This window comes from Sinocyclocheilus rhinocerous, unplaced genomic scaffold, assembly GCF_001515625.1.
Source record: "Sinocyclocheilus rhinocerous isolate Xijiao unplaced genomic scaffold, SAMN03320098_v1.1 scaffold603, whole genome shotgun sequence".
NCBI lineage: Eukaryota > Metazoa > Chordata > Actinopteri > Cypriniformes > Cyprinidae > Sinocyclocheilus > Sinocyclocheilus rhinocerous.
Window position 1 is genome coordinate 659,861 of NW_015656630.1, and position 13,448 is coordinate 673,308.

The 13,448-nt window shown below is 40.1% G+C and overlaps 1 protein-coding gene across 1 annotated transcript; it reads right to left on the reverse strand.

Moving 5' to 3' along the window:
• Window positions 1–580: 580 nt before the first annotated feature.
• Window positions 581–13,154, reverse strand: ufm1 (ubiquitin-fold modifier 1). Its single transcript, XM_016528389.1, has 6 exons — window positions 12,965–13,154; window positions 12,808–12,864; window positions 10,024–10,081; window positions 7,350–7,389; window positions 6,665–6,697; window positions 581–1,026 (listed from the first exon to the last, which is right to left on the reverse strand). Coding segments are annotated over exons 1-6 (273 nt in total). The 5' UTR covers window positions 12,967–13,154; the 3' UTR covers window positions 581–943.
• Between the last annotated feature and the right edge of the window lie 294 nt (window positions 13,155–13,448).

A 13,448-nucleotide genomic window follows, 5' to 3' on the forward strand; every position in this document is an offset into this window, starting at 1 on the left:
GGAAAGGGCACAGCATGCCTGCTCTTTTATTAAAACAAATGAAAGATCCATTATCACACTGAATAGCCTGACCCTTTTTCTCCTCCTCCTCCTCCTCTTCTGCCTGGCAGTAATGTAAGGGAAGGAGGAAGGAGGAAGGTGGAGGGTGTAAAAGCAAAGGTAGAGCCTGTCATTCATTAGCCTGAAGTACTATTCAAGTCAAGCCATGATTTGAAGCCTTAATGAAAAGGCACGCCGACTTGTGTTACCACGAAAGTTACAAAGAGCAACTTTTAAGAAACTAGACGTCAAATTGGTTTATTACAACTATGGAAAGAGTTATTTTGTAAATATTTTTTACATAGTAAGTATATTATGAAATGCATCTTTTGTTATTTTATTTAGAGCTTCTTTAATCATACTGTTGTATAGTTTTGTTTAGCTACACAACTGCAGGAGTTTCATCACATTGACACTGTCATTATCTGCCTGCAATAACAGTTATATAACAGAGCTCAAAACAACCATTAATGAAACACAAAATATGAAGAAAAAAAGCCAAAAAATTATTCATTCATTCATTTGCCTTTTCTTCTTAAAATGGAAAATCATCTTTTTTTTAAACAGTATTTATACATTTAATTGGACTTTAAGTAGACATTATGCATTTAAGACATGTAAAACTATGCTTTATGAACATATTAAGTGTGTGATCTTAAAAAAAGAGAGATGGAATATTTTGTGAAAGATCAAATACCTAGTGGTTCGAAATTTTGGGGCACAACAAATCGACAACATCCTGCGAGTGTATATCTTTGAGAAGGGGGCTGTGACGGCAGCTCGGTGAGATTTGTGAGGTCCTCTGACAGATTTGGAGCCGCAGCAGTGCCTGTGAGAGTTGACACCTAAGGGGTGGACAATAAATAAGCATGTTCATCGTCTGTGACAGAAAAGCACTGGATAGTCACATCCTGGGCTGGCGACCTCCTCCGACCCGATCTCTGGGAATGATTCGTAGCTCTGAGCCGTGTTTCAGGAACACATTTCCTGTAGAATCAGAGAGATATAACATATTATATACAGCATATGACACATTGTATGATTACAGCTAAAACTATAAATAAAGGTCTGTTCAGTGGTTGATTGGTACAGCTTGGTTCCCTTCCGAGGGAACTTCAAACTGCGTCCTCTAGAGCAGTGTTTCCCAACCGGGGTGCCGTCTGTTGAGAACAGGGGTGCCGTGTAAAAAATCATTTTTTTATATTTTTAAATTGCTAAAATGTTTTTTTTTTTAAAAAGCATCCATTATATGATAGCCATTTCTGATGCCGCCAATAATTAGAGATGCACCGAAATTTCGGCTGCCGAAAATTAGGTCACCGCTCAGGTTTCACTTTCACGTGGTGTGACGCTCTGCATATTATCCCGCTCTATGCGTGTGCTCTCCGCTCAGTCGCTCCACTCGTATACCGTTCATGCTCATCGGAACAGCAAAGTCACCGAATATCTATACTCTTCAAATTATCATATCGAAGTTAGAAATTCAAATATTGTGACAGAATTAATGTTGTAGGGTGCCACAAGTTTGTTAAAATTTCCAAAGGGTGCAGCAACTAAAAAAAGGTTGGGAAACACTGCTCTAGAGGTCGCTATGGGGAACGCCTTCAGATTGACCGGAGTCTGAAGCATACATCTAATCACGACAATAACATTGGCTGGCGACAGCCTATGATGTCATTACCTGGCAGCTGCGTCAGTTGACGGTCTCTCATTGGGCCCTGCTAGACTGACCCTTCTAATCTAGCGCTGCCTTCTGGTCGAGCTGATAAATGCTCCCCTCACTGCGAGGGTTAGCTATGAGCCTATCGCTCCCAGTTTGTGCTTTGAGGGCCCGCCTCAGCTTGAGAGCCGAGAGCGCTGCTCCCGAGAACTCCATATGCAACAATACTGAGTTGTTAGGCATGTCCCTGTTGCCTCCTTGGTCAGTTGCCTCTATGCTGGGACCCTGTTGTTCCCTGTTGAAATGTGCCAGCTCAACTGAGCCTTCCATTTCTTCCTGATCTCCATGTGGGGATCGAGAAGGCTTGGAAAACTCAGTTTTCATTTCACATCCATAGGTTTCAGCATACTAGTTATGCCGATATTGAGCGGATGCGTGAGAACGGTTATGAGAGGATGCCCCCTATTAAAGAGATGCTAGCCAGTTTATCTCTCTGTTGGTGAGACATCTTCTCTTAAGGCTCCCTCAATGCCATCTAAACCCCTTCGAGATACATTTAGTTTGAATAGCAGGGCATACGCAGCAACAGGTCAGGCTGCAGCTTCATTGCACACCATGGCGGTGCTTCAGGATTATCAGGCTGACCTGTTGGAAAACCTGGATAAAGGCCGGGGGTTTATCCCCTGATGAGGTGGCTGAGTTGCATCGCACCACAGATCTCCGTGCCACTAAGCAGACCGCCACTGCCATTGGCAGATCTATGGCGGCCATGGTGGTTACGGAGAGGCATCTGTGGGTGAACCTGGCGGATATCGGGACGGGAGAAAAGGGCTTTCTCCTTGATGCGCCAGTTTTCCCTTCTGAGCTTTTCGGCACTTCCGTTGAGACGGTGGCATTGCGCTCGCATTACAGTCTCTCATGCTGGACCTATGATGTTTTGGTTAGTTTCTATGTCCCATAGAACTACCTACTGATGGTCCGGACCCAAGTGCTCTTCGGGCTTCGCCTTCAGATGATACCCGTGAGCTTGAGTCATGTGCGGGAGCCGTGGTTGGTGAGTACGATCCATTTCATCCATCTATTTCTAGTTTATGTGAATTCACTTACTAGTTTCTCCGCAGCGCAACTTGGACCCGTTTCTGTTTTTCTGAATTTGTTTTAGGGTTAGGACCTCTGCGAGCACCTCCCCTGCTAAAGTCAGGTGGTGATGGTAGCTCACCCGTCGGTACTGGATCCAGGCTGGATGATAGTTGTGCATCTTCGGCTTCATGCTTACTGGACCACGCAGCCAAGTCGCTGGGCCTCTGCGAGAGCCTTTTTAGCCGATCAGGTCCGCAGTATAACGCTCAGGAACCGCGGGTCCTCCATTCAGGTTGAGCATTTTTCGGAGTATAATGCTTCGTTATGTGCTCCCTGATCTCCTGGCTGGGTGTTTGCTTCGAGAAGCTGCCCTGGCCAGGACGTGCTACTCATCTCTCACCCTGAGGGGTCTCCTGAGATGTGAGTCATTCCTCAACCATCATGCACTGTTCCTCTCGCTGAGGAGTTCAACACTCCTTAATTCCACTCTGCAGCTCGATAGATGGTCAGGCCCACGGGACCGCCCTGTCACACTGCCCTTATGGTCAAACCAGTAATCGCCCCTCCGTGGAGTGGGCTTGAGCACACTGCATTCCCTGAGGTACGCGTGAGATGTGTTTCTGCGGAAACCCTTCCTGAAAGCTTCGGCTCTGAGGAGCAGTAGCTCTGCATGCATGAATTGTTATCGGGTCCTGCTGTTGCTTCAGATTCTATCAGTCTGGTTAAATGGGACCCATGCTCTCTATCGCCATAGAGAGCACGAGATTGCGTCCAGCTGCATCAGTTGACTGTCTTTAATTAGGCCCTGCTGGATTCCCACCTTCTAATCTAGCACCGTTATGCTCTAGGTCCCGCCTCAGCCTGAAAACTGAGAGCGCTGCTCCCGAGAACTCCATATGCAACAATACTGAGTTGTTAGGCATGTCCCTGTTGCCTCCTTGGTCAGTTGCCTCTATGCTGGGACCCTGTTGTTCCCTGTTGAAATGTGTGATCCCCTTTTAAGCTGGATCCCATTTCTGATGTCCCATTTGCGGTCACTGCTCACTGCAGAAGGGTCTTTTATGAGCTCGCCGGTCCTGGGCAGATTATGTGAGTCCTTCTCTCTACTTGAGAGCTAGGTACTTTGCCCCTGGGCTATTGATCGCTTCGGTCGAGCTGGGTTCCTCTCTCTTAGCTAAGGGTCGAGCCCTCCGCTCTTTGAGCTCTGTGACAGCGACATCAGGTAGTTTGGCCGCTTGCTGCCTCCCTGATTAGTTGCCCCTATTTGGTCAGCCTAGCAGTGCTCCCCTCACCTTGGAGCGTTACCTTTGAGCATGCCGCTCCCAATCGAGCGTCTGAGGCCTCCTCTCATCAAGTCCTCCGCTCTTGGAGTTCCATTGAGCAGAAGCCTCAGGTTGTTAGGCCTCTCTCTGCCTCCCTGTTAGGCTGCTCTCTTTGTTGGTGAGCTTAGCAGTGCTCCCCTCACCTTAGAGGGTTACCTTCGAGCACGCCGCTCCCAATTGAGCATCTGAGTCCCCCTCCTATTTTTGGAGTTGGGCCTCCTCTCCTTTGAGCTCCGATTAGCAGTCATGCCAGGTTGCCGGGCCATCTTCTGCCTCCCTGGCGGGTTGCTTGTTGAGTGAGCTAGCTGTGCTCCCCTCACCATGGAGGGTCTCTTTTGCAAGCACACCGCTCACTTCTGAGCATCTGAATCCCTCTCATTTGAGAGTCGAATCCTTCGCTCTGTGAGCTTTGCTGGGTAGCACATCAGGACTCTGCCTTCCTCTTAGGCTGCTCACTTGGTGAGCTCAGCAGTGCTCCCCTCACCCGGAGGGTTATCTACGAGCACGCTGCTTCCCAGTCGGGCGCTGGTGTCCCCCTCTCGGTCTGAGAGCTGGGTGCTACGCCCCTTCTAGTTATGCATGAACAGATGCTCCAGAGTCTGTTCTGTGACTACTATGGTTGAGTTGGCGATACTCCCCTCACATGGAGGGTTTTTCTATGAGATACGCCTTTTCAATCCACATGCGCACTGAGCATGCGGCCTCCTGCTGAATTAATTGTCACTCCCTGAGCGTGCCACAGTCACGTAGGGTTCCTAGGCCTGTCTAAGTGACAGTTTCGGTTACCCCTTAGTAACGGTGTTTCTAAAACCATGCTATGGTAAGTGCACACGCTGAGCTTCTGTGCCCTTTCTAAAATCCACATTGTGGTAAGTGTGCACGCTAAGCATTCTGCGCACTTTCTAAAATCCTGTATGGTAAGGGTTACGCGCTGTCAGCCTCGTTCCCTTTTTCTGATTTGAACTTATGTATCCCTGTTGATACATTTCATTGTCATGTTTGGATGTATGCTTCAGACACCGGTCACGATGAAAGCGTTCCCCATAGCGACCTCTAGAGGACGCAGTGTCTCGTTCCCTTCTCAGGGAACCATGGTTACATACATAACCTGAGACATTTTCCTCTCATCAGAATTCATGAAATCACACCAAAGCACTTGTATATTGTATATAAGCAACAAACTGTGACTCACTCAGTTCTCTCTGATATAAGTAACTCACTCAGCGCATAAAGCAAAATCTAGGTGTCTGCGCTATATTTAGTATGTGACTGTATAACTTGCAGAGCTGAAGGTACATGTTTCTATAATACACACACGCTGCATATTCGGGTCAGGTTAGACATGTTACTACTATAAAACTAATGAATCACAGCTCATTTGACATTTAGGTCTCAACCCATGACATCTATGAAAGATTACAGGCCATTTTCATGTGATTAGATGCAGCACGGCACTCAGGGAGGAAAACACAGACAGAACGCCACTGGGACAGCTTATTAGAGACAGCAAATAATGGATTACAGAGACGGCTCCAGCGGTAAATGACTAGTAAAGCAGGATGGAAAACATCTGTAAAGAAACATTTAGTCGGGGGAATAAACTCATAACAATGGGGAATTGTATAATTGAAGCACATTATAAATATTCATCAGCTAATTTGTGAAATTAACATGCAAAGCCTATTGATGGAGTCAATCATTAAATCTCTCTTATTTTCAATAACTTTTTTTTTTTTTTTTTAAACATGGTTCCCAGGGAGGGTTATGGAAAACCTGAATATATGGGACTTTTAAAAATGCGATTAATGTCATGTAACGTAATTAAATCTTAAAATGGCATTGTCATTTTTATAAAGAACATACATTTTTCTAGTTTTGTCAATCTCTAAAATATTTTGTCACATCAAAATTGTGATTAAAACCATTTTTAAATATCCTTATCCTTAATCCTTAAGACAAGGCTGGAAGAGACTTGTAAATGCATTGGATAATGGATTACAGACATAGACAGTTCCAGCATTAAGTGACAAGTAAAGTAGGATGGAAAACATCTGTAAAGAAACATTTAGTCAAGGGAATAAACTCACAGCAATGGGGGATGGTATAATTGAAGCACATCATCAATATTCATCAGGTAATATGTGAAATTCACATGCAAAGCCTATTGAAGGAGTCTCGGGAAATCATTCGATCTCTCAAAAGGTCCCCAAGGCGGATAAACATGAACAATATGAGGCAGTAAACAGAAGGATCCATTCATTTGCATGTCCGTGATTATGAAGGATAGGCAGGAAAATCGCAGCCACGCAAGTAAACAGTGCGAGCAAGATGAGGTATCATTTCATAAGATGGCTATGAGAAAATGCAGGGAAAAGGAAGCTTAAAAAACATGGAAGGTGGATTGAAGCACCAATAAACTAAAAAAACAAACAAATATCACTATTTCCAGTCCTGTGTGACATATGGATATATCTAAATAATTTACGGCTGACAAAATGACATTTATTACAGTCAGATGCTGCAGCAGAGAGCAGCCCTGATCGAGTGAAGGAGCGTCACCGACCTGCTGTCTGTGCCGGGTTGATTCCGATGCCATCTACACAAATAATAATCACAAACAACATCAGCATCACAATGTGAGTACATACGCAAAACAATCATTATTAAAGACAGTCAATGAATAAGACAGATGGCCAAGAGCAGAGAAAGCCTTGACGTGCTAAAACGCTGAACAATCACAATTCAAACAATCCCATTTACAATATCTGTCCTGTGTTGTGAGTGGTGAGTTATGTCTTCGTTCTGTTTATGATTTGTTTAATAATAACTCATGACACAGCATAGCCCCACAGTCTCCCTCTCTAACTATATAATTGCACAACAGCTCATTTTGAGTGAATTCATTACGTGAAGGATTCAGCAGATGTTTTGTCTGATTCACGAAAAACTACCAGTTTGTAATTTGATCTATAGTGGTTGTTTTTTTTTAGTGCAGTTGACAAAGAACCCAAACCAATGAAGATGCGCAGGTGATGTGAGAATCTGCCAGAGCATTAAATCAATTTAAAATATGACAAAAAAAAAAATGCATTAAAATAATCTAAAACAAAAATCAAGATAAAAAGATCCCATGGTTTGGGAAATCCTGATTATTTTAGTTTAATTAGTCAAAAAAATTGAGAACATCTGGTTTAAGGATTTGACCAAATATGAGCGTTATGATGATGATAATAATATCAACAACTTACCGTTTGTAATGATGGCACTGGTGGCTGCTGGCACTTTAAACTTTAAATGCAAGAAAAAAAAAGAAAACTAGTTTTATTGTTCAATCCATCAACAACTTATGCTGACAGCCAAATATGTCCCATAAACAGCCCTGCACAGTCCCTCTGTCAAACAAGGATAAGGAAAAAATCAACTTGAGTCTGTGTTTGCATCAGGTGATTTAAAGAGTCTGTCCTACAGAACAGAAGCCTTCAAACGTGAGGAAAGAGCTCTCTGGGCTGAGCTTAGAAGAAACTGTCACTGTCACAAAGAGCCACTGAAAGGAAAAAAACAGGCAAATTCATTCTGAAGGGGCTTTAAAAAACTTGCCGGGTGACCTGAAGGCATTTCTACACCCTTGAACAGCATAAAACTGATGGGGAGCAAGAAGCCAGGCTAGTGCCAGAATCAGTGATCAGAAAATCAAATGTATAACTGTTTATATTGCACAAGAATGCATATTTAATTAATTCACTACAGATTTTTTGTGGGAGTTTATTCAGTTTCTAATTCTCCTTTGCCTATCTTTTGTCAGGAGGAAAAGAGACAACAAAACAAAGAAAGATCACATAACCATAACCTGAAGCGGGAATACAAAAATTGTTATTGAGAGGGTGAAAAAAAGCTGAAAATAAGCCTGTGCATTTTTAAAAAGGCCCTTTATCGTTCTTTCTGGCTTCCACTTGATGCATTACATCATCTTATTATGAGGTTGTCAGATTTGGCATTTCATTATGTCAAAAAAGGAGCGATGACCCAAGCTAATCTGCAACATCATCCTGCCATGCCGTAGGTCTGCGTGCCTTGAATACAGCCGTGAAACAGACCAGACAGCCCACCGCAAATCAAGAGGGTTCTGTCAAATTTGATCCTAATTTCATAAGACTTATGGCTAATCACGAACATATCGATATCAGCCATTATTTGTGTTTTTTTCTTTCATTAATGTATCAGCTTTATATTAGACTTTACTTTTTCCAGTTTAAATAGTTGGTCTATACTCTTTGCCAATGCAAGATTTCAAAAATCAAGTGGCCAACGCTGATACAGCAAAATAGAATAAAATCAAATATATTGTATATATCTAGATATAATTTAATGGCTATTACTGAATATTAAAATATTGATAATGCATTGCAGTTATCTAACAAATAATAATAATAATATATATATATATATATATGTGTGTGTGTGTTTTTTTACAATAATTTAAAATCATATCAAATTACATGGGTTAATTAAGCTTCACAGTATATCAAATTAATACATCGTATTAGAAAATAAACAATATTGGCCAATCTCTAATGTGAATGCCATTTATTATTTAAACAATACAAATGTCTAAAATCAAGTCTTAAATAATCAGATTGATTATCAGCAAAAAATTATTGTTATTCCCATTAATCATATTCTTGCAGTCAAACTAACATTGGCTCTAGTTTCATTGAGACCGTTAGCCAAATGTATTATATGATTCTGCATTGATCCTGTTATGATTTTTACAAGAGAGGCTGTGGACACAGAGATAAGCCTGAGTGTGTTTCAAATGAGAATAAATCATTACCTATTCAAAAAAGACACTATTATTGCTATTGGATACAATTGAGTTAAAGTTCACATCATGATCTATGCTATGATCCAAGCCAATTTAATAAATGATTGCACAGAATTGAGCAAATCTGACAGAGAGTCAGTAATGCTCCAACCATTGTAGAGAATTACTGTCATCATATATATCTTTTTAAACTATAGTCAGTCAGAAGCACAATGGCAAATGCATAGTGCTACATTTAAGCAGATCTCTCAAAAATACATTTTCACATGAGGTTGCAATAAGACTATGAACATTAATTAAAAACAAAAAAAGATGAATCAACTCACCTCTTCCGCTGCAAATTTCAAAACTGCCGTGAATGGTGTGCTCTCAGGTACACTTAATCTGAAATACAATTATGCCAATGAATCTTGGTGCAACAGTAACACACACACACACACACACACAATGAGAACCACCCTGTGTAGAAAGCATTAGTGAATGTGCCTTGTCAAGAAACAAAGCTCAAAAGATCTTACTCTAATGTGAATGCCATTTATTATTTAAACAATACAAATGTCTAAAATCAAGTCTTAAATAATCAGATTGATTATCAGCAAAAAAATTATTGTTATTCCCATTAATCATATTCTTGCAGTCAAACTAACACTGGCTCTAGTTTCATTGAGACCGTTAGCCAAATGTATTATATGATTCTGCATTGATCCTGTTATGATTTTTACAAGAGAGGCTGTGGACAAAGAGATAAGCCTGAGTGTGTTTCAAATGAGAATAAATCATTACCTATTCAAAAAAGACACTATTATTGCTATTGGATACAATTGAGTTAAAGTTCACATCATGATCTATGCTATGATCCAAGCCAATTTAATAAATGATTGCACAGAATTGAGCAAATCTGACAGAGAGTCAGTAATGCTCCAACCATTGTAGAGAATTACTGTCATCATATATATCTTTTTAAACTATAGTCAGTCAGAAGCACAATGGCAAATGCATAGTGCTACATTTAAGCAGATCTCTCAAAAATACATTTTCACATGAGGTTGCAATAAGACTATGAACATTAATTAAAAACAAAAAAAGATGAATCAACTCACCTCTTCCGCTGCAAATTTCAAAACTGCCGTGAATGGTGTGCTCTCAGGTACACTTAATCTGAAATACAATTATGCCAATGAATCTTGGTGCAACAGTAAACACACACACAGAGATATTGAGAACTACCCTGTGTAGAAAACATTAGTGAATGTGTGTTGTCCAGAAACAAAGCACAAAAAAATCTTACTGCCTAGTTCTGTTTTAAACCAGAGCACATTAAGAAATATTATGCTTTTTCAAATGATTCTCTGGTCATCTTAACCAGCCACTCAATGAGATCAAAGATATTTGCTAAAACTTGGCATGTGAAAAATCATCCACAATGGCTGGCAACCATCAGCACTGCAGGTGCTCGGAGATGAGCAGGGAAATCAGCCTGTTTGAATGGCCCTTGACAGACCACTCTCACCCAAACATCACGTGTGTCTGCCCATCCATCAGACACAGTATGACATCCATAGATTACCACTGACCATAGCACTACTATAGTGATTGCAACCAATATAGCAGACACATGAAGAACCCTTTTTTTCATGCACTGGTCAATTTTGAGGTTTTTGGCTATTTTTCTTCCATAACATGTCATGCTTCTTTCAGACTAGGGGAAGAAAATACAGTTTTAATAGTTTATTTTCCAACAGTTGATCTATTTGCATCTGTAGATCTGTAGGTCTCTTTAAAGACTGTTTCCTCAAAATCATGCATATACAGCGGGGAAAATAAGTATTGATACTCTACTCTTTAGTTCTTTCCATAGATTTTCTATTGGACTCAAGTCAGGTGATTGGCTGGGCCATTGTAGCAGCTTTACTTTCTTTCTCTGAAACCAAATGTGACCCTGAACAACAAAACCAGCCATAAGTGTAAAATTTTCAAAATTGAGATTTATACATCATCTGAAAGCTGAATAAGTAGATGGCAGCAGATTTTTATCAAGAATGTCTCTGTACATTTTTCCATTCATCCTTCCTTCAATTATATTAATTTTTGCCAGTGCTACACCATGATGTTTTGGGGTGATGTGCAGTGCCATTTGACCTCCAAACATGGTGTGTATTATGGCATCCAAAGAGTACAATTTTTGTCTCATCTGACCAGACTATATTCACCAAGTATTTCACAGGCTTGTCTAAATGATGTGCAGCAAACTTTAAACGAGTTTCAACATGCTTTTTTTCCAGCAATAGAGCCTTGTGCGGTGAGCGTGCATACAGGCCACGGCGGTTGAGTGCATTACTTATTGTACTTATTATTTTCTTTGAAACAATTGTACATGATAATTCCAGGTCTTTCTGAAGCTCTCCACAAGTGATCCTTGGCTCTTGGACAACTCTTCTGATAATTCTTTTCACTCCTCTGTCAGAAATCTTGTGAGAATCACCTGGTAGAAATCCTTCTGTAACCAATGCCATCTGTATGTTTTGCAACAATAAGGTTGTGAAGGTCTTGAGAGAGATCTTTGCTTTTACCTATCATGAAATGTTTCTTGTGTGACACGTTGGTCATGAAACACCTTTTTATAGGCCATCAGTTGGGACTGAACCAACTAATATTAATTTCCACTAGGAGCAGGATTGCTTTCTAATTACTGATAGATTTCTGCTGGTGTCTTGGCTTTCCATGCCTTTTTGCACCTCCCTTTCTTCATGTGTTCAATACTTTTTCCCTGTGTCATTCTACTTTATTACACAGAACTTAATTTCTGAACTTATTTGTTTTGCTTTCTTTGTATGTATGGATTACTTGGATTGTTACCGACATCTGGTGAAAATTGCAAGTCAACAGCACCTTTAGAAATATATTTACTGAGAAAAATGGTGATGTGTTCAATACATATTTTACCCGCTGTAAATCATAATAAATGCATAACAGTTTTTACATGTTAGAATGTACTGCCTGGTTTATGAGTGAGCACAGGACGTAAGTCTACTGATCGTTTCCATCTGTAGATCATGGACAGACACTGCCCGTTTCTAATGAGAGAATAAATCTTTCAGTGAGTAGTAAAACTGGCTGTGTCTGTATTAAAGACTACACAACATTATTATATTATCTTTAAATAAATTTTTAAATGACTATTATTTTAAATTATTGTCCCTGGATCAGTAGGATACTCTTGTAATTAAGTAGCGGTGGCTGGGACAGATTTTAACTATCAATTCTGCTTAAAAAGCTTACGGACCTGTTGCTATGACAGCAACTCCGGGATGAGCTTCGAAGAACCAAACAATCCAAGATCATGCCAAATCGTCAACAATCAAATCCAGCTAACTGAGTTAGCGACGTACGAAGAACGGGCCCCTAGTTAAAATTTCATGTCAACAGCACCTTTAGAAAATATATTTACTGAGAAAAATGGTGATGTGTTCAATACTCATTTTACCCACTGTATCTGCATATTTAATCCGAACATTTAAAAAAAAAAACTAATGTCTTTATGTACTATAATTAATCAACATGGGAAGAATGATGATATCCAGAAGTTAAAATGTTTAACCTATTTTATCTATGTTGACAGTTGTGATAAAACTAAATATTAATACTAGAGTGGCAGTTTAATTTCCCAGTCAGGCCGTTATTTTATCAATTACTCACTTAAAAAACCAAAAAATAAATAAATGTATAAATAACGAAGAGAAAAACATATTTAGCTATTCAAACTAAAGAGCTGGGGCACATAATAAAACACATCAGAATGAATCAAATCAGGGCTACTGCATCCGTTAAAACATGAATATTAATGTTTAGTATGTGTCATGTGTTGAATGATGAGTGTCACTCACACTTTATATGGTAACCGAGGGTCCGACGTCAGCGTGATTTTAAACGTTACTTTCGACCTAATGCAGAAAGAGACACATATTCACGGAGTTTATTTATAGATACTTTACTTTATTTCGCTAAAATAAAATGTTGTTTTATGATAAAAGGTTTACTTGCATTTTTCTGATTTGTATGACTGCACCGCACACTGTTTACACGGACCCGGCAGAAGCAAGGACCCGCTGTAACACGTCATCTGTTCGATGGACCTCTCTTTTCCGTCTTTTGTTATTTTTCCCTTTTTTTAATCTTCTAATGTTATACTTAATCGATTGGATCATATTTATGTATTTTAGAGAATTAAAAAAAAATATGATGAGCAGATCAAACAGAAAGTGTTGCGGCTTGTACATTTCAGTCAGGCAAGTTTCAAGCTGACTTGAATTGGGTATTACCGTAAAGTGTGTTCTTAATGCACCCAACCTTTTAAGAGCATGTAAATTGAAGGGAAACAGTGATGCATTTTTTTATATACAGCGGCACGAAAATTATTTTGACACATTAGCCATACTTAAAATGTGTAAATACTTATTCCATTGCTGTAAAAACTAAGAAGTGGTATGCTATCTGCAGACAAATTATGCAGAACCTTTACTCTATC

Excerpts from the sequence above, each read along its gene's own strand:
- ufm1 (XM_016528389.1), bottom strand. Across the intron at positions 10,082-12,807 it reads CCTCGGTTACCATATAAAGT|ATTAAGTGTACCTGAGAGCA; the intron begins GTGAGTGACACT and ends ATTGTATTTCAG. Across the intron at positions 1,027-6,664 it reads CAACCCGGCACAGACAGCAG|GAAATGTGTTCCTGAAACAC; the intron begins GTCGGTGACGCT and ends CTGATTCTACAG.